At 38.6% G+C, this 22,234-nt stretch overlaps 1 protein-coding gene across 1 annotated transcript in view; it reads right to left on the bottom strand.

Annotated features, from left to right (window-relative positions):
- The window catches only part of kank2 (KN motif and ankyrin repeat domains 2), a 37,324-nt gene that overhangs the window by 3,074 nt on the left and 12,016 nt on the right, over positions 1-22,234 (bottom strand). Inside the window, exons 2-11 of the mRNA XM_087808958.1 lie at positions 20,324-20,432; positions 14,720-14,799; positions 13,196-13,986; positions 9,383-9,908; positions 5,583-5,792; positions 5,403-5,511; positions 3,831-4,265; positions 2,678-2,765; positions 1,713-1,932; positions 193-335 (exon numbers count right to left, since the gene is read on the bottom strand). Coding sequence (XP_087665084.1) covers positions 193-335; positions 1,713-1,932; positions 2,678-2,765; positions 3,831-4,265; positions 5,403-5,511; positions 5,583-5,792; positions 9,383-9,908; positions 13,196-13,986; positions 14,720-14,756 — 2,559 coding nt within the window. The 5' untranslated portion in view covers positions 14,757-14,799; positions 20,324-20,432. The remainder of the gene's footprint in view (positions 1-192; positions 336-1,712; positions 1,933-2,677; positions 2,766-3,830; positions 4,266-5,402; positions 5,512-5,582; positions 5,793-9,382; positions 9,909-13,195; positions 13,987-14,719; positions 14,800-20,323; positions 20,433-22,234) is intronic.

Genomic DNA, 22,234 nt, shown 5'->3' with positions numbered 1-22,234 from the left:
TTTTTATTTTATTTTGTATTATCTCTTGTACTATTTCTTTCTCCTTGCACTTTATTTTCTTCCAACTGCGCTGTTGTGAAAGTGTGTTTCCCCTCTGGGGATGAATAAAGCCTTTCTATTCTATTCTATTCTATCAGTATAACAGGAATGAGTGAGAGTGTCGTTGAGCGGTGTGGCCAGCAGGGGGCGCACCTGGCTGGCCTTGGCGTTGACGTCGCCGGTGCGGAGCAGCTGCAGGACCGTCTGGAGGTCGCCGTCCGAGTGGAAGGCTGCCAGGGCCGTGAGCATGATGGCGGTGTAGCCCGCCTTGTTCTGTTTGTCGGCGTTACACAGACCTGATGAGACGCACACTTGTCACTGGGGTGTAAGAAAATATATATATATACTCTTAAATGTCATGTTTTATTTTCTTCATGACACTTTATCGATACTCAACAGCACATTGTGGATTTGGTATTTTGGTTTTTAAATCAGTCAATCAATTTATTTTTTATCATAGTTATTTTATCTATTATGGCTTTTCCTTGATTTTCTGGAACTCCTGTTGTGTTATCATTTTTATCTTGATCTTTAAATATATACTTTATTGAATATTGTTCTGATTGTTTAGGCGCTTTGTGACCCTGGTCTGGGAAAGCGCTATATAAATAAAAATGACTTACCTACTATTATTATTATTATTATATAATTTTGCTGAATGAAATATGACTTGAGCTATGCACTATTCAAAATATTATGTATTTATTCTATTTATAACATATTAACGCTATTTTTAACTTTTTAACATTATTTATATTTATAATTGTATATACATAAATTATTAAATTTAATATAAAACGTTATTTATTTATTCTGTTTATACTATATTGCACTGTTGTGTTATCAGTTTTATCTTGATCTTTAAAGTATATACTTTATTTAATATTGTTTTGATTGTTTAAGCGCTTTGTGACCCTGGTCTGGAAAAGCACTATCAAAATAAAAATTACTTACTTACTTACTATTATTATTATTATTATCAATAATTTTTCTGAATGAAATATGACTTGAGCTATGCACTATTTAAAATATTATGTATTTATTCTATTTATAACATATTAACCCTATTTTTAACTTATTTATATTTACACTTTTATATACATAAATTATTAAATGCAATATCTTTATTCTATTTATACTGTATTGCACTATTTTTAACATATTAATATTTATATTTATACTTTTTATATATACATTCATTCTGACGTGTTTTTATCGGTTGCCAAGCAACGAAATTTCATTGCCAGTTTCACGGCTGTGTTTTCTGTGCGATGATAATAAAAGAAAGTCTAAAGATTTTTTTTTTTTAATTTACAATCAACATGCAAATATTCACTGCGGTTTTCTTTTTCATTTTTGTGTCGCAATTAAACTTCCGGCCACTAGAGGGCGGCAGTTACGTCCTTCACAGCTAGAGGAGTAATGAAAACCCGGTCGATGACTGAGGACGAGAGGATACAGTCGACTCCAGCAGCTTTAAAAGCTGTTGTTTTAACATATTTTGGTTTCAAAACAAATGAAATCAGTTACGACTTCGTCAAGAGTCACGTGGTCTGTAAATTCTGCAACACCAGAGTCAAGTACTCAGACAACACTATAAATATATACTTGTTACTACAGTATCACAATGCATAGTATTTTCAAGATCTTGTATTTTTGTGACTCGCTCTCACCCGCGTCGAGCAGTAGCTTCACCACGGGGAAGTTGGAGTGCGAGACGGTGTAGTGCAGCGCCGTGTTCCCGTTGCCGTCGGCCATGTTGATGACGAACTCCAGCAGCTGCGGCGAGACGGCGGCGAAGGCGTCCATGTAGGTCTTCACCACGGTGACGTCGGCCAGCTTGTGACAGGAGACGCGCAGCCACTCCTGCAACACGGCGGTGTACGCCGCCCTCTGCAGGAGACAACAGGTGGTGCAGTTTAATACAAAAAATGATTTTTCACTGATTAGATACGTTTAAACTACATTTTATTAAACCTTGTATCTGTGTAGGATTAGACTTATTCATTTAATACTTCATCTTTTACATTTTGTTTTCATTTTAAGAAACTTTTTTTTGACAAATAAACCCACTAATCATTATTATTTAGTCTTTAACTGTCAATTATTATGCTAGAGAAACCAAACTGTGTGATGTTTTTCATAAAAACACATTTTATTCCTATTGAAAAAATAGATTAGAATTATAAAAAGATGTAAATAATTATAATATATATATATATTATCATATATAAAAATATATATAACCAAAAGCCCTGAAAAAACGCATTACTCTGCAATCTCTAAAAATTTCCAGGAAATGTGTAGCTTCAAAAACCTGGATTCGAACACAGAGAGTTAGCATTTATATTATAAACTAATAATTACAAAATAAATGGACAGATCTTTAAACCGTTCTCAGAAATGTATTACTTTAAAAATAAATTTATCAGTTTTAATGGTAAAAATGTAGCGTAGAAGTAAGAAAAATAGTTCAAAACCCTCACATGCTTCCTCGTTTACATTCTAAACACCACAATATTTATTTACCTTTAACTGCAGCTGCTGGTTTAATAATCTACATTATTTACTGTTAATCACGCAAAGAAAGTAAGTGAATCCAAAAATAAAGAGCGTTCAGACGAGGACAAACACTCACCACTCCTTGTTGGCTGAAAGCGTTGGGCTCTCCTAAAGCTCTCTTCAGGGTATGAAGTGCTGACATCAGACTTTCACTCAACTCAGCTCTGCAACAACAACAGTCTCAGCATTTGACTTCACTCATTGTTTAATCATATATAAAACAGAGTTTTACTTGTTTTTCTTTTTATATCAAATATTATTATAACTGGTATAATTATGTTATTCTGTCTGTAAACTTGCATCGACACACTTCTGACACTGGGGGGAGCCAAACTTTTATTTTTATGAATTACATAGTGCTGCTTTAACATTACTTGTATAAAAGCACTTACATTTACTGTTTCTTTCGTTTTTGTTTTCAACTTAAAGTGTATTTTTTCAGTCCAATATTTGTACATACTTCCTCTACCAAGAAGGAGATGTGATTGTCTGTTAGAAAAGAACTCAAAAACGGACGACAGAGAAGTATTGATAACGGGCTAAGGAACCGATGATTTGAGAGGTTTTCTTAAACAACAATTGCTCCGTTCTTTTTAAATCTAGTATGTTGCGAGAGATCATTTTGAAATGCTATCATTGAGCTCATTGTTATAAACCATATTTCAAATGCTCAAAAAGTTGTTGAATTATCTTGGGAAAAATAAACACAGGGCAGCAATTTACAATTAATATTATTAAATAGTAGTGTCATATTTGTATACAGTTAAATCAGAAGGTTCTATGGGGATCTTAGGTCCAATTTTTGAGCATTAATCACATTTCAAATTTCTCACTGCAAGCACGCTAGCTAATAAAAAAAAAAAAAACGGCATACGTTTTACTTATAAACTGGCAGAAAAACTTTGAATATGAAAAATAGATCCTCAGCTAATTTGAGCGTTATAAAAAGTTATAAAAGTTATATGTTGTAAATACATTTTTACGCATTTTTTCTATTTAAACTGTCACTGTGAAGTCAAAATGTTTCTACTGTAATAAAAATATGAATACACTTTGGAAATATTATGCTTTTGCAGCAGTTCATGGGTTAAATGTGGTGAAAAAGGTGTACTTCATTGCCATCTATTGGGTTTAACCAAAATCTGCAAGTCTAGTCATCTAATACGAACTATATAAAACTATAAAGAAAAATAAAGGATTCATGTGAAGTCCAAGCAAACATTAAATACCTGGCTGGTTTGGGAGGAGCAACTTGCTGCGTTTGTCTCTCTCCATCAGGCTTGGTTTCAATCTGACCGCAGGGGGCGCTGTTGTCAAACTTGATGCTCTCGGAGACCGAGCAGGAGGCGGCTCGCTTGGGAGAGTTTGTGCTGATGGACGCCACCTCGGTGACGACATGTTTCGCCGAGGGGACTCCCTTCGTGGACGGAGTCTCTCGATGCGTCGAGGCACGTTGTTGTGAACTGGTGGCCGGCGACGGCGTCTCTGGCAGTGTTGCTGGATCCGAGGAGGCTCCGGGAGCGACTTCGCTCTCTCCCGGCGACGGTTGCTGGTGCTTCGCCGCGGATTCCGGTAACTTCTCTCTGGCTTCGTGATACTCGCTGGAGTCGCTTTCTTCGTCCGAGCTTTCGCTGCTGCTGTCGTCCGATGACGTCGACTCATAACTGAGACAGAAAGAAAAAGAAAAAGCTCTTAGTTTCACTTGAATTCTTTTCACTCTCTTAGGACAGGAGTTAACATGAACTACTGTGACTACTAAGATGTTTGGTGAACTGATAAGAACTCCTGACGAGAAGAAGAAAGCCGGTGAACTACATGATACATTCATCCGTGGGAGGTTGACAAGATAAACACTCCTGTGTGAGAATTTAAAATTGTTTTCACGCCAACAGTCCAGGAAATCTCTTTTCCTGGCCTTTTGTGGAGGAACACAACTGACAAGCTGAGAGAGTCTTTGGAATTCTAGATTATTTTCCAGTGATTTCATACGTCTGTGGCTTCGATAAAAGCCAATATTCTCCCTTTCTGGTGATTATATCCAAACCTCTGTGTTCCATCAAAAATCCTCAAGAAAACAAGGTGTCAGCCGCGACTCCCAGAAGAACTTCAGAGGGATTTTTAAGTTCTTTTCCGAGGGTAAAAATGAGAGAAGTTTATTCTATTGCCAGCATTTTCATCTGAAATGTACTGATGATAAGAATGTTGAAATGCGTTCAAATCTATTTAAACTGTTAAAGACCCAATACTTAGCTTTTAAATACAGTGTTTCTGGCTCCCCCGGTGACAGAACATTGTATTAGCAATGTTATTATGCAAGTTTCTGGGTTTTCTTCTGGTAACTTCAAAAAAGTGTCTAAGTTCTGCAGTAAAAAGTTGCTGATTCTAGCTTTATTTTAATTGTTGTCGTTATAATTACAAATAAATGTTGTTAGTTTTAGATATGGTCAAAACATCTAAACATATACTTTAAGTCCTACATAAAACTATCAGACAACATAATGTTAAAATTAGATTATTACAAGCAAATGTATAAATTTAACTAATCAGATTATAACCTTAATCAGCCTGTAACACACTTTTGAACACCACCTGAATGTTCTGGCAACTACAAAAACACTGTTTCTCTGAAGCAATAAATAATTCAAAAGTAACGATTTAATGTTGGTAGATGGTCAGTTTCACAGGAGTGGTCATAATGTTATGGCTAATCATTAAAATAAACACATTTTAGGTCTATAAACGACATCCTGCTACAGGAAAAGTTATTTAAAAGAAAGCTCTGATACAAGCGATGAACTTACCCTCCGTTAACGCCAATGAACTGCAGGTTTTTCTTGGTGGAAGGAGAACCTGGTTCACCTTCTGCTTTCCGCTTCATGATGGACCTCAGGGACGACTGTGGGGACGAGGCTGCGGGACGAACAAGCTCAGCTAAATATCCACCAAAGTCACACATCAGAGGTTAAGTCCAGCAATGTTACCTGTTACGGTTCCTTCCTGTGGCTGAAGACCCTCCGTGGTTCTGTCCTTGTGGACCTCCGGATCCTTGAAGTGCACCGAACTGATCTGTGTGACCCGAGTGCTGACGGCGACGGCTGGGTTTGCGACGGGGACGGAAGTGGACAGCTCGCTCCTCAGGACGTCCCTCACCTGTTTGGAGGTGACGGCGATCGGCAGCTCCACTGTACTTTCTGAAGTCAAAAAAAAGAAAGAATGATTTAATATTTGATTTGAAAAATGCGACTCATGTTGTTGATGTAATAATAGTTTAAATCAACAGCATTCATTTTGAACTTACAATCTCAACATTGCATATGGGGTGCAATCCCTCTCAGTAACCTGACCTGAACAGCTTACATTAAACTTTGCAACAGTATTGTAGCCACAATATAGTAGCGACAGTACTGTAGCAGGTAGTGTAGCTAACTTATAGTAGCGACACTATTGTAGCGACAGTATAGTAGCGACACTATTGTAGCGACAGTATAGTAGCGACACTATTGTAGCGACAGTATAGTAGCGACACTATTGTAGGGACAGCATAGTAGTGACAGTATTGTAGCGACACTATTGTAGCGACAGTATAGTAGCCGACACTATTGTAGGGACAGTATAGTAGTGACAGTATTGTAGCGACACTATTGTAGCGACAGCATAGTAGCGACACTATTGTAGGGACAGTATAGTAGTGACAGTATTGTAGCGACAGTATAGTAGCGACACTATTATAGCGACAGTATTTTAGTGACAGTATTGTAGCGACAGTATAGTAGCGACACTATTGTAGCGACAGTATTTTAGTGACAGTATTGTAGCGACAGTATTGTAGCAACAGTATAGTAGCGACACTATTGTAGCGACAGTATAGTAGCGACACTATTGTAGGGACAGCATAGTAGTGACAGTATTGTAGCGACACTATTGTAGGGACAGCATAGTAGTGACAGTATAGTAGCGACACTATTGTAGGGACAGTATAGTAGTGACAGTATAGTAGCAACACTATTGTAGCGACAGTATTTTAGTGACAGTATTGTAGCGACAGTATTGTAGCAACAGTATAGTAGTGACAGAATAGTAGCGACAGCATTGTAGTAGCAGTAAAGTCGCGACAGAATTGTAGTGACAGTTTTTTGGTGACAGGTATAGTAGCGACAGTATTGTAGCAACAGTATAGTAGTGACAGAATAGTAGCGACAGTATTGTAGTGACAGTATAGTAGCGACAGTATTGTAGTAGCAGTAAAGTAGCGACAGAATTGTAGCGGCAGTATTGTAGTGACAGTATAGTAGTGACAGAATAGTAGCGACAGTATTGTAGTGGCAGTAAAGTAGTGACAGAATTGTAGTGAAAATATAGTAGCGACAGTATTGTAGCAACAGTATTGTAGCAACAGTATTGTAGTGACAGTATAGTAGCGACAGTATTGTAGTGACAGTATAGTAGCAACAGTATTGTAGCAACAGTATTGTAGTTACAGTATAGTAGCGACAGTATTGTAGTGACAGTATTGTAGTGACAGTATAGTAGCGACAGTATTGTAGCAACAGTATTGTAGTGACAGAATAGTAGCGACAGTATTGTAGTGACAGTATAGTAGCGACAGTATTGTAGTAGCAGTAAAGTAGCGACAGAATTGTAGCGGCAGTATTGTAGTGACAGTATAGTAGCAACAGTATTGTAGTGACAGTATAGTAGCGACAGTATTGTAGCAACAGTATTGTAGTGACAGTATAGTAGTGAGAAATAGTAGCGACAGTATTGTAGTGGCAGTAAAGTAGTGACAGAATTGTAGTGAAAATATAGTAGCGACAGTATTGTAGCAACAGTATTGTAGCAACAGTATTGTAGCAACAGTATTGTAGTGACAGTATAGTAGCGACAGTATTGTAGTGACAGTATAGTAGCGACAGTATTGTAGCAACAGTATTGTAGTGACAGTATTGTAGTTACAGTATAGTAGCAACAGCATTGTAGCAACAGTATAGTAGTGACAGAATAGTAGCGACAGTATAGTAGCAACAGTATTGTAGCAACAGTATTGTAGTGACAGTATAGTAGCAACAGCATTGTAGCAACAGTATTGTAGTGACAGTATAGTAGCGCAGTATTGTAGTTACAGTATAGTAGCAACAGCATTGTAGCAACAGTATTGTAGTGACAGAATAGTAGCAACAGCATTGTAGCAACAGTATTGTAGTGACAGTATAGTAGCGCAGTATTGTAGTTACAGTATAGTAGCAACAGCATTGTAGCAACAGTATTGTAGTGACAGAATAGTAGCGACAGTATTGTAGTGGCAGTAAAGTAGCGACAGAATTGTAGTGAAAATATAGTAGCGACAGTATTGTAGCAACAGTATTGTAGCCACAGTATTGTAGCAACAGTATTGTAGTGACAGTATAGTAGTGACAGAATAGTAGCGACAGTATTGTAGTGACAGTATTGTAGTGACAGTATAGTAGTGACAGTATAGTAGCAACAGTATTGTAGCAACAGTATAGTAGTGACAGTATAGTAGCGACAGTATTGTAGCAACAGTATTGTAGTGACAGTATAGTAGTGACAGTATAGTAGCAACAGTATTGTAGCAACAGTATTGTAGTGACAGTATAGTAGCAACAGCATTGTAGCAACAGTATTGTAGTGACAGTATAGTAGCAACAGCATTGTAGCAACAGTATTGTAGTGACAGTATAGTAGCGCAGTATTGTAGTTACAGTATAGTAGCAACAGCATTGTAGCAACAGTATTGTAGTGACAGAATAGTAGCGCAGTATTGTAGTTACAGTATAGTAGCAACAGCATTGTAGCAACAGTATTGTAGTGACAGAATAGTAGCGCAGTATTGTAGTGACAGTATAGTAGCAACAGCATTGTAGCAACAGTATTGTAGTGACAGTATAGTAGCGCAGTATTGTAGTTACAGTATAGTAGCAACAGCATTGTAGCAACAGTATAGTAGTGACAGAATAGTAGCGACAGTATTGTAGTGACAGTATTGTAGTGACAGTATAGTAGTGACAGTATAGTAGCAATAGTATTGTAGCAACAGTATTGTAGTGACAGTATAGTAGCAACAGCATTGTAGCAACAGTATTGTAGTGACAGTATAGTAGTGAGAGTATAGTAGCGACAGTATTGTAGCAACAGTATTGTAGTGACAGTATAGTAGTGACAGTATAGTAGCAACAGTATTGTAGCAACAGTATTGTAGTGACAGTATAGTAGCAACAGCATTGTAGCAACAGTATTGTAGTGACAGTATAGTAGCGCAGTATTGTAGTTACAGTATAGTAGCAACAGCATTGTAGCAACAGTATTGTAGTGACAGTATAGTAGCAACAGCATTGTAGCAACAGTATTGTAGTGACAGAATAGTAGCAACAGCATTGTAGCAACAGTATTGTAGTGACAGTATAGTAGCGCAGTATTGTAGTTACAGTATAGTAGCAACAGCATTGTAGCAACAGTATTGTAGTGACAGAATAGTAGCGACAGTATTGTAGTGGCAGTAAAGTAGCGACAGAATTGCAGTGAAAATATAGTAGCAACAGTATTGTGGCCACAGTATTGTAGCCACCGTATTTTAGTATTGTAGCGACCAACCGTTACTAAATAAATCAGTGTGTAAATGTCATGGGAGTTCTGTAGGCACCATGACTAAGGTAGCAGGTGAAATGCGATATGACGAGGGACAGCTGTATCTCGTATAAGCAGGTGAGTCATCAAGGTGACAGGTTGACCTTATGGAATTAACACAAGCTTCATTAATTCTGACCTTCAGTTTGTCCTCTGCAGGGTCCCTCCGTCGCCACCGGGGGGCTGCAGCCCACGGCTCGCAGCAGCGTGCCCACCTCCACCACGGTGGGCTGCTCCAGCGTGTACACCTGGATCCCCACCGTCCTCTGCTCCCTCTCCGTGGACGTCCGAGTGAAGCTGACTAAGGTCTGCAGGCTGCTGTCCTGCAGCTCCTGCCAGCCCATGCTGGTGGCGATGACCGGGTGGTCGGCCTGAGGGCTCCTCTGGGCCGTCTGCAGCTCCTCCATCATCCGTTTCAGCTTCCCCTCCAGCTGACCCACCTGGTTCTTCAGCGCCTCCGTCTCCGGCGGCAGACCCAGGTCCTCCTCCCTAACACCGACTCCTATTTGACGGCAGCTTCCGTCGCTCTCCGGTCCGACTCCGATGGTTCTTAGCTCCCTCTTGGAGTCCGGTCTGGCTCCAGCAACGATGACTGTGTCCTCGATTTCGCAACCAGAGTCTTGTTTTGTTCCCCCGGGCGAGGTGGGCGACAGTGGACCTGCTGGCTAGAGGTGCGAGAAAACATGGATACACTTAGATTTTTTCACAAAACTGTATCCATTTTCAATTTCCATTTACATTCGTTTGTTGGAATTGAACCACTGGAAACTAGGGGTGTTAAAATATCGATATATTAGAAATTTTTTTCGCGATACTGTTTTGATATTAGACAGCACTACTGTACATATTTGTATTTTTTATTTAAATGTTACCGTAGTTCTATTATGGTTTATAGTTCCATAAAGTTTGTGCAAAAAGGTGTTCATTTTTGTGTTGCAATTAAACGACCGGCTGCTAGATGGCAGCAATCATTATGTCCTCCGCAACCAAAGGAACATTGAAATCCTGTGATGGCTGAGGATGAGAGGATACAGTCGACCCCAGAAGCTTTTAAAGCTGATGTTTGGACATTTTTTTGGTTTACAAAAACAAATGAAAGCATTTACAACTTCGTCAAGAGTCATGTGGTCTGTAAATTCTGCAACATAAGAATCAAGTGGTCGGACAATACTACAAATATATCCTCGTTACTACAGTATTGCAATATATTGTATTGTTACCCCTGTGATATGTAACGTATTGCCATATTCTTGCCAATATACACCCCTATCCAATACTTCTTTCACAGCTAAAGGGACAATGCAATCCCGTAAGATCTCGGCGATGACTGAGGACGAGAGGATACAGTCGGCCCCAGAAGCTTTTAAAGCTGACGTTTGGACATTTTTTTGGTTTACAAAGACAACTTCGTCAAGAGTCATGTGGTCTGTAAATTCTGCAACATAAGAATCGAGTGGTCGGACAATACTACAAATATATCCTTGTAACTACAGTATTGCAATATATTGTATTGTTACCCCTGTGATATGTAACGTATTGCCATATACTGTCAAATACACACCACTATCCAATACTTCTTTCACAGCTAAAGGGACAATGCAATCCCGTAAGATCTCGGCGATGGCTGAGGACGAGAGGATACAGTCGACCCCAGAAGCTTTTAAAGCTGACGTTTGGACATTTTTTTGGTTTACAAAAACAAATGAAAGCAGTTACAACTTTGTCAAGAGTCATGTGGTCTGTAAATTCTGCAACACCAGAATCAAGTGGTCGGACAATACTACAAATATATCCTTGTTACTACAGTATTGCAATATATTGTATTGTTACCCCTGTGATATGTAACGTGTTGCCATATTCTTGCCAATACACACCCCTATCCAATATTTCTTTCACAGCTAAAGTGACAATGCAATCCCGTAAGATCTCGGCGACGGCTGAGGACGAGAGGATACAGTCGACCCCAGAAGCTTTTAAAGCTGACGTTTGGACATTTTTTTGGTTTACAAAGACAACTTCGTCAAGAGTCATGTGGTCTGTAAATTCTGCAACATAAGAATCGAGTGGCCGGACAATACTACAACTATATCCTTGTAACTACAGTATTGCAATATATTGTATTGTTACCCCTGTGATATGTAACGTGTTGCCATATTCTTGCCAATATACACCCCTATCCAATATTTCTTTCACAGCTAAAGCGACAATGCAATCCCGTAAGATCTCGGCGATGACTGAGGACGAGAGGATACAGTCGACCCCAGAAGCTTTTAAAGCTGATGTTTGGACATTTTTTTGGTTTACAAAAACAAATGAAAATAGTTACAACTTCGTCAAGAGTCATGTGGTCTGTAAAATCTGCAACACCAGACTCAAGTAGTCGGACAATACTACAAATATATCCTTGTTACTACAGTATTGCAATATATTGTATTGTTACCCCTGTGATATGTAACGTGTTGCCATATTCTTGCCAATACACACCCCTATCCAATATTTCTTTCACAGCTAAAGCGACAATGCAATCCCGTAAGATCTCAGCGACGGCTGAGGACGAGAGGATACAGTCGACCCCAGAAGCTTTTAAAGCTGATGTTTGGACATTTTTTTGGTTTACAAAAACAAATGAAAATAGTTACAACTTCGTCAAGAGTCATGTGGTCTGTAAAATCTGCAACACCAGAATCAAGTAGTCGGACAATACTACAAATATATCCTTGTTACTACAGTATTGCAATATATTGTATTGTTACCCCTGTGATATGTAACGTGTTGCCATATTCTTGCCAATACACACCCCTATCCAATATTTATTTCACAGCTAAAGCGACAATGCAATCCCCTAAGATCTCGGCGACGGCTGAGGACGAGAGGATACAGTCGACCCCAGAAGCTTTTAAAGCTGATGTTTGGACATTTTTTTGGTTTACAAAAACAAATGAAAATAGTTACAACTTCATCAAGAGTCATGTGGTCTGTAAAATCTGCAACACCAGAATCAAGTAGTCGGACAATACTACAAATATATCCTTGTTACTACAGTATTGCAATATATTGTATTGTTATCTATCGTATTGCTGGATGTTGTGTTGGATTCTTGACAACACACACCCCTATCCAATACGTCATTCACAGCTAAAGGAACAATGCAATCCCGTAAGATATCGGCGATGACTGAGGACGAGAGGATACAGTCGACTTTGAACAGCGTTTAAAACTGATGTTTAGAGATATCAGGATTTCTAAACAAATGAAACACCAGTGTCAAGATCTTGGACAACACTACAAATATGTTCCTACAGTGTCACAATAAACCGCGAAATATATCGTATCGTTGCCACAGCATCATGATATGTATCTGTGAAAGAAATATTGCTTTATTACAATATTAATGTGTTTTAAACTGCTTACTACTTTATCACAATATTAATGTGTTCGCTTTGCCACAAATGCATATGTGTTCGAAACCACTGATTGCCTTAGCACAATGTGTGATGCTCCCTAACCTTGAGTGTTATCTGTAAGACTGTTTTGAACTGCTGATGCCGATGCTGAGATGTAACCTGCACAATGAATCTTACTAGGGACAAACTAAGTTGGGAGGGGGGATGAGCAGAGGATCTCGTCATCGAGAAGATGCACAACGGCCTTGGCTGTTATCCGAAAGGAACCATGAGGTACCATGACTAACAGCTTGAGACTGCTTTTGATGTAACCCCTCCACAATGTGTTTTGCTGTGAACAAACTGAATAAAAAGGGAGGAACGCAAGGTCTTCGTCGGACAGTTGGTGCGAACTAACTTCTGCGTTGGTTCTGCTGTTCCCTCCGGAGTGAAGAACAATCTCTTACTGGTGTGAGTCTGAATCTTTTGCTATTGAACTGATTTGTCTGTGAAACTTTGTGAACAGTTTTTCTGACAGTATCACAGGCCAGGTTCTTGTCAATACGTACCCCAACTGCTGGCTTGGATCCGGACCCCACCTCCTCTTCCGGGATGTCGATGTAGAGCTCGCCTCTGTTGCGTCCTCGTGTGAAGCCCATCGTGTGTCCCAAGAACTTCTGGCTCTTCAGCTGAACGCTCAGCTGTCGCTTCTCCTCCTGGAGCACCGAGATCTTCACCTGGAGGACCGGGATGGTCTTCACCTGCTCCTCCAGATCCCGGATCTTCCTGAGGGCCGACGCCATCTGCTCCCTCACGTGCTGCAGGTGGGCCGGCGTGGGCGTCACCGGGGTGGAGAGACCGGAGCTCATGGGGGTGAAGGATCCGCCTAAGCCTTGCGAGCGGTTGAAGCTCTGGGCGCTGCTGATGGAGGTGTTGGACCCGGCGACGCTGCTGTGCATGCTGCCCAGGTTGGAGAACCTGCGACTCTCTCGCTCCTCCTCCAGCTTCCTGCGAGCGTCCAGCAGGGTCTTCTCCACCCGGGCGGAGCTGAAGCTGGGCCTCTGCAGGGTGTGGAACCCCGGGGCGCAGTAGGAGTAGGAGGAGTGCCGACTGTCCATGCTGGTGTTGGAGCAAAGGGACTCCGTGGAGGTCCACCAGGAGCCGGTGTACCCGCGGGGCAGGGAGCCGTAGCGGGGCCGGCGTTGCACCGACACCTTCTTCATGGTGTTCCCCTTCTCTATGTCGTTGACATACTTGAGGAAGTCCAGGTCCAGACGGTAGCCATAGGGGGTCTCCACCGAGTACGGAGCCTCCTGGTCTTTGCCGTGCAGGGAGGGGGGAGCAGGCGGGTTGAGTTTCCCTGGAGGGAGGAAGGAGGAAATCGGCTTTAAATGAAGGGAAATCTGTGTCTAAACTTCAGCTCAGACTTGAGAAAACAGCAGCAAGTTTGGGCCTCAAAGCCTTTTTCGTCTGTTTGGACCCAAACAATCAGTGAATCGCAGGAAAAGTGGAGGCCGAAGGTCAAATCTGTTTTTAACTTTGTAGTCAAATATTTGCCTCTGAGGTACACAGAACTATATTTGGGTCCGAAAGTATTTAAAGTAGATATTTATGTTCGCTATTTTCAAATTAAATAAACATTAAAAGTGATTAAAAATGAATATAGCAGAGTTAAACCAAACAAAATAAAAGTATATTTTATTCTCACAATAACTCCAACTGGTATATATAAAAAATATAATACATTTTAATGTCAATGACAAGAGCCTATTAAAATATAGTAAAATAGTTTTTTAATACTAGATAAGTCATCATTATAAATCTATACCAAAGTGACTTTCAGGAGATTTTTTTTCTTTAAATATAGAAACTGTGCGATCATTAAAAGTACAGCAGAAATATTATATATATATTACCAATGGTTTGCTGTTTATTATTGGTATAATTATTTTTATCGTGTATTATGGGGCAAAAATGGACAAATAATAATGAATTAAAAATGTTTTAAATGGAGAAATCCAAAAGTTGAAACATATTTTTGTCGTTTAAAATCAGGACGACTCATGGAAAACACGTTGAATGAAAAGTTGTACCTGGAAAGCCAGGGTCCATGTGCAGCACCTGAGCCATGATGACCTTTGGGTCGCTGGTCCAACAGACACCTGCGACTCACCTGTGGGAAGAAGAGACGTGGGATTAATATTTTTTATCAATGTATTAAACCGAAGAAGGTATCACATTAAAACTCTTATCTTATCCAAACTAAAACACTCAAGGGAATAATATTTACAAGAATCTAAATCTCACAGATAAGAGTTAAAAGTCTGAGGAATATTAGATCCAAGAACTATCAAAGATAATTGAAATAAACGTCACTTGTTGTATTTTGTATTTCCCCTCTTTCTTCCATCTCTCCTTCCAACTTTCCTGGTGAATCATTTCCACGCTAAATCCTTCCACATAGTCATGACTTCATCATTTGTGCTACTTTTCTTCTCTTCACTTCACTCAAGTTTTTATTACACTTTTGAAAAGGAACTTTCTATCGCTCACTATTTTTGCTGTTTTACTATTTTACATCCACATTTATTCATCCTCCTTATCAACTTCCTCGGTTTCTCCTTTTGATTCTCTTTTTATTGCTCAAAATTAAGAGCTTGAAGTTTGAAAATCTCATGAAACTATATATATTTTTAAATCATTTATTGTTAAAATTTAGCAACATAACAGGTGATTCGGTTTTATTTGCTCACTTTTAGAAACAATAGCGATTCCTCCCAGTTCCTGATTCTTAAAAAAAGATACAACTAGTTAAAGAAAAATGTCGCCACATAGATAAAACTATTTCAATTCAACTGATGCATTATAAATTCAATTTCTTGACAAAAAAACGAAATAATGGAAAAATTTGTTTCAAAATCAGCAACACTTTAATATCTTTATAGTAATATTGAATTGATTATTAATAAGCATACTTAACGTTATCGAACCTTATTACCAACATTGTCGAGCCATCCATCTCTTTATCCCTCTATCCTTCTATCTATCCATCTATCCCTCTACCTATCCATCCATCCATCCCTTTATCCCTCTACCCATCCATCTATCCCTTTATCCCTCTACCTATCCATCTATCCCTTTATCCCTCTACCTATCCCTTTATCCCTCTACCTATCCATCTATCCCTTTATCCCACTACCTATCCATCTATCCCTTTATCCCTCTACCTATCCATCCATCCATCCATCCATCTATCCATCTATCCATCTATCCATCTATACATCCATCCCTCCCTCCCTCCATCCATCCATACATCTATCCCTTTATCCCTCTACCTATCCATCTATCTATCTATCCCTTTACCTATCCATCCATCATCCATCCCTTTATCCCTCTACCTATCCATCTATCCCTTTATCCCTTTATCCCTCCATCCATTACTTAATGAACTAATGTTTAAATATGATTTTCATGTCCAGCATTGCTATCATGTTAACGCTGCCTTGAAGAGTAAATAATAAACTTAAAGATAAAGGAAAAAGGGAGAACGACTTTAAACGTGTGCGTGTGTTGCTATTCTGAATCCACTCGCTCACTGCATTGTTTCACTGTCACAAATGGTTTTCCTTTCTTTCTTCCACCGTACAGCTTGACAGTCTAAATTTATCCTCTCATTTTTTTTCTTTGGTAACACAGTGGGTCACTGTGTATTGTGTGTTTGTTTCTGTTCTTAGCAAAGAGGAGTTACAGGGGAAAGTTTCCTGGCAGCCAGTGCAGCCGCCGCCGGTTACAGCCTTATTAGGAATCATCTGCTCACGCTTTACTTCGCCTCCTAATTCAGACTCACTTCTCTTCTCCTTCACGTGCTCCCCTGTTTTTTCCGTCCGCCCTCCCCTTTCGCTCCATATCAGCTGATGATCAGGAGTTTCGCGGACCATCCCTCGTCTCTCATTCCCAAGTTAATTCGGTTTAACCGGTCAAAGGACGTGTGTCCTGGCCTGGACCAATCACGGAGCGGTAAACTGTCCACTGGACGTATTTGTCCTGCTTGGAAAATATTAACTTTCTAGGTCATCGCGTCGGTGGGAACCGAAATAAAGTCAATGCACACAAACTCTTTTATTAAAGCCGATATTTATTTCACCTTTGAGTGGTTTTTGGGGGGGTTTTGTTAAGTGGTGTTTTGAAGTTCCCGTGTATCTTGTGACTGTTGCTCGCTCGCTCGTGAAAAGTAGGCCACATGGAAAACGCTGACCGAATTGACTTGGTATGTTTGATGTTCCGCAGTCGGTTGAATGTCTCGCTGCGATTTCTCCTTATCGCGTCGACCCTGACGCCAGAGATGTGATCGTCCGCCCGAAAGGTATTTCAATAATTATACGTGTTCGACTCCCTATTGTTTTTCACAGGAAGTGACACAGACAAACCTATTATTATTATAAGGTAAACATAGGATGACTCGTGTCTCAGTTGACGTCAACATCTGCACACAGTTGAAACACCTGACCCCGAAAAACAAAAATATATATTATATAATATATATGTTTTTTCCACATCACATAACAAAGACCTCAGTTTGTCGTCTTTTATCCATTTTAATTCACCAAAATTAGCAATGAGCGATTTGTTTTGATAGCATTAGCAGGGGTGGGCAATTATAATCCTTCAAGGGGCCACATTGAATTCTGTGAATGTTGTTAGGGGCCGTCAAGCAAAAAAGAAAGAAGAGAAAATCCCTCCGAAAAGGACTTTCGTCATCAGGCCTTGACATGTTTTTATTTGTTCAGGCTTTTCCTTGATTTTCTGGAACTCCTGTTGTGTTATCAGTGTTATCTTGACCTTTAAAGTATATACTTTATTGAATATTGTTTTGATTGTTTAAGCGCTTTGTGACCCTGGTCTGGAAAAGCGCTATATAAATAAAAATTACTTACTTACTTACATTTATTAAGCTTAATAAGCTGAAATTTTATTCTTGTATAGATGAATTTTTTTCAAGACATTTCTTCAACTAACTTAAAACATTTTTTTTTGAGGGATTAATATATACTCGAAAAATTACACACAAGAAAAGAGGGAAAAAGTAAATAAGTGTGAAAATGTAAAATTAATAATAAATACAAAATACATTTGTTAATGCATTAGAACCATTTATACATGATCAAACTCTGACATTACGAGGGCCGTATACATACAGTCAAAGGGCCACACTTTGCCAAGGTCTTGCATTAGCATCTCAAACAAAACGATGCTACAATTGTCATTGCTAGCACTTCTATAGCTAGCGAATGGCTAACTTGTAGCTCTTTGTGTTAGCATTAAAATATACATTATTAGCTCTTTGGTATAAGTTACATTTTAGTTAGCTTTTGTTATTCAGTTTCACGATCATCTATTAGCATTAAATACTAGCTTATAAGTGAGTCTCACACACTTACTTACTTCCCGCTACAGTTAACATGCTAGGTGTAAACAAAAATCTTACCGACCTGTTTTTAATTATTATTTGAAGGTTATATCAACAGCTTTTTCATATAAGCAAGCGTCAAGTAGATTTAAACACATCAGTTTTATAAAAAAAAGTGTGGCATTATTTTTACTAAAAAACTAAAGATGGGATTTCGTTGAGTTGGAAAAAAAAGGCAAATTTCTTAAATATACTGATAATGCTGCAAACATAAGCACAAAAAACCAATGAATAGAAAAGGGTATTTGGTTCCTTAAAAGTGATAGCGTTAGCATCTCATCATAAATCAAAACAGTGTCAATATGAGGCACTTCTGATAAAAGCAGCTAAAAGCTAAAAAAGATAGCGTTAGTACCTCATGGTTAGCGAGAGAAAATTGTCAAATTGTAAAATATAGAATTATAATAAGTTATTTAGTATAAGTTACTTTTCAGTTAGCATGTATCTTTCAGTTTCAGAGTAACCATTGCCAACACAAAAATGCAGGTACTAGCTTAAAAATGAGTCACGCAAAATTGTTTTTGACCCAATTTATTCATGTTTTTAAATTGTATTTAGTATTTAATCTGTGCTTAATTATCTTCCTTTCATCAATGTGTATCATGCTACATGTATTGAGAGAAACGAATATCTCCCTGAAACAAATAAATATACCAGTTTATCTAAATAAACGTGGAATTATTTGTTCTGGTCCAAATACCTTTATTTTTAAATTAAAGGTGTTTTTGTTTCTTTATTATCCATATCAAAAGTTGCTTAAATGACAAAAAATTCTTTAATAAAAAGAAATGTATTTTAGAAAAAAGTAATTTAACTTTTTTGGATTTAAACCGTTTTAATTTGATTAATTCTCTATAGAAGCAAAGAACATTTAATTAAAGTCCAAAAGAAACAATGTTTCATTTTAAATCATAAACATACTGAGACATCAGCGGAGCGGTAATAAAGACAAATTGTTTTGTTTTTTAATCCAATTTTGAGGCTTTTTATTTGAAATGTATAAAACGTGAACATAGTTTGAGGTTAATTCAAGGAAATATATCTTTATTGAGTAAGTAAGTAAGTACTTTTTTTGCTTTTCCAGACCAGGGTCACAAAGCGCTTAAACAATCAAAACAATATTCAATAAAGTATATACTTTAAAGATCAAGATAAAACTGATAACACAACAGGAGTTCCAGAAAATCAAGGAAAAGCCTGAACAAATAAAAACATCTTATCTTCTTGAAGGAGTCAGTAGATCCATAATCTGAAGTCACTCTTATCTTGTCCTTGGTAGGATGTTTTTGCTATCAAGGGAGAAAACCGCCCCAGAGTGTGTGTGTGTGTGTGTGTGTGTGTGTGTGTGTGTGTGTGTGTGTGTGTGTGTGTGTGTGTGTGTGTGTGTGTGTGTGTGTGTGTGTGTGTGTGACGACAACAAATGAGAAATATTCCAGGTATCTCCCAGCAGTTCACCGTATCTCAGGAACACATTAGTAACTCGAAAGCCGACGTCGGTTTTATCAGGCCTCGGTGTGAACGTGCGAGACAGATTACGGTCCTTCTTGACAACATGTGTGAGAAACAGAGCAGGGGTTGAGAAGGCATGTGTGTGTGTGTGTGTGTGTGTGTGTGTGTGAGAGGGTGGAGGACGTTGCTGACAAGGGAACAGCTGATGCGATATAATTACAGTGTGTAGTTAAGAAACCAAACATCCCGGCCCAGCGGTCTCTCCTGCCGCTCAACAACATTCGCTTGTTTAGAGTCCGTTTGCGAGTTCGATTCGTCCACCTCGTCCTCCCCCAACAAACCCCCCCCGGGCAATAAGCACATCTGGGGAGGAGGATCTGACCTCCAACAGAGTCTCTTTGAGATGACATCTGAACACAGATCCGCGTCACACACCAGGACCTCCGAGGGGGTTTGGGATGCTTCGGATGTCAGAAGAATAAAAGATTTTTTCTCGCGTCATAGACGTTTTAATTTCGTAAAACGGTTTCCCGTTGAGGTGGAGACCACCCGGGAGAGTCGTTCACAATGTTTTCTCAAACTTATTCGATGAATCATCGTTTTATTATTATTATTATTATTCCCATCGCAGGATTAGCTTCTGCTCAAATACTTCCCGGTTCAAAAACTACCTCGGACCCTTTTTTTTTTTCCACCGACTCCTCGTATTTTAAGTCGGGAATGCTTTGTGAATTAGGAGAGAACAAAAAAAAAAAAAGAAGATTTATTATCTGCGTTTTACCAGCTGCGAGGGTCCGTCCTCCTCCTCCACCTCCTCCTCCTCCTCCTCTTCTTCTTCTTCTTCCTCGCCCGCTCTCCTCTCACTCTCTCGCTTCCCTTCTCGTCCACACCTGCAGGGGAGAGCAGAGGTGGACTTGAACTTTGGCAGCACCCCGTTACCGATGACGACGGATCTCAAGGAGGGTCAAGGGTCAAGTTTAAATCCGGACACGGTGTCCTGGTCAGATGACGTGGTGTCTCTCCCGGGAGCTGAGATCATGTGATGTCGTAATTTTAGGAAACTTCATGACTTCACTTGATCTTCTCGCCTTGGGATGAACTCAAAAGTCTCTCAAATTAAAAAAGGGGTCACAAGACTTTTTCTTATTGATCCCAAAAACATGAAATCACTTTAATTTACTTTTTTTTTTTTAAATTCAGAATCTCTGTCATATCATGTGCTCTGTTACTACTTTTGAATACTGTAGTAGTGAATATGGACCAATCTTAACACAAAGAATTATTACTGAAATTTACAAAAAAATGGATGAATTTCACTTGAAAAAATGGCCCAAAAATCAACTTTACAAAACCAAAAAAAGTGGGAAAAAAAAGCAGCAAATCAAAGTCCTGGTGGTCGATGTGAGCACAAAATAAATGTTGATGAAATTTAAAAAAGGTGATTTTATTAAGTCTTAAAGAATCCAGGAAATTAATTACCTTTTTTCCAATTACAAATATTTGGAAAACCACAAAAAAAACGACATCTATTAAGATTTATTTAAATTACCTTAAAACCAAAGTTCAGGTCCAATGTGAACACAAAGACATTTTGAAATTTTTATTTAAATAATCTGAACAAAATCACATTTTTTTTCCAATCGAAATAGTTGGAATAAATGCCCCAAAAAAATATGTTTCAAAAAAATATACTGTATAAATACTTTAAAGGGCGACTAAGGTTTTTTCTAAAATGGACAAAAATGGTTTCTGAAATAATATAAATTTAAAATAAAAACATAGTTCAGGTTCCGGCGGTTCATGAAATGTTACAGAACTTTTAAAAACGTCATTTTCTAACTTCTAAAATACATTTTTTTCCAATTGACAAAATTTAAATTGAAGGTCCCAGCGAACACAAAGCATTGTTACCAAAATTTCAAAATTAGAATTTTATGAAATCTTAAAAAAACCTAAAAACCCTAACTTTTTTTATCTTATAAAGCTAATGACCGGTTTAACCAGATTGTTTAGGAAGCTCTTAAGTGCTACGATCTTCTTTCGAGCCCTCTGAAGAATGTTGTGAAAGCAGAATGTGTTTTTTCAATGGAAAAAGTTGAATAAATGCCAGAAAAAAATTACGTTTCTAAAACGGAAATAAATACTAAAAGGGTCTCATGAAATGATTTACTGAAAATTCTGCTGATATTGTATCAAAATGACTACGAATGATTGACAGAACGCAGCTAGTACTCAGCTCAAGTTTCTCTATTGATAACCGCACATTGAAATTGTCTTCGATCAAAGATGTCAAATAATTAAATCACATAATAGGTCAAAATTTGGTAGCACTTTTGGTCGCAGCCCAAACCCTTTTTATACTTAAAAAACAGGAAGTAGTCAACATTTTCTTTTCATTCTACCATCAAATTGCATCTTATTGAAAGTGTGTGTGATTGTTGGTCCCAGAGTTCGACACATGTGTCTTTAGTGACTTAATAGATTTTGCTTCCTGCCGGTAATGAAGCAAACATTCTTACACGGGTGATGTTTACGCTCGTGTTTGCATTGTCAACAGGCTTCTTTGTACACACACTTGAACACACAACCGGCTTCACCGGTGGTTCTGGTCACACAGCAACACACCAGGACTTCAGCAACCAGGCATTGTGTTTACGGCACAATTGTCATCATATTTTCAACAAATCAAAGG

This window comes from Callionymus lyra, chromosome 15, assembly GCF_982586985.1.
Source record: "Callionymus lyra chromosome 15, fCalLyr1.hap1.1, whole genome shotgun sequence".
Lineage (NCBI taxonomy): Eukaryota > Metazoa > Chordata > Actinopteri > Syngnathiformes > Callionymidae > Callionymus > Callionymus lyra.
The sequence above is the reverse complement of the archived record's forward strand: the minus strand, read 5'-3'. Positions and strand labels throughout refer to the sequence as shown.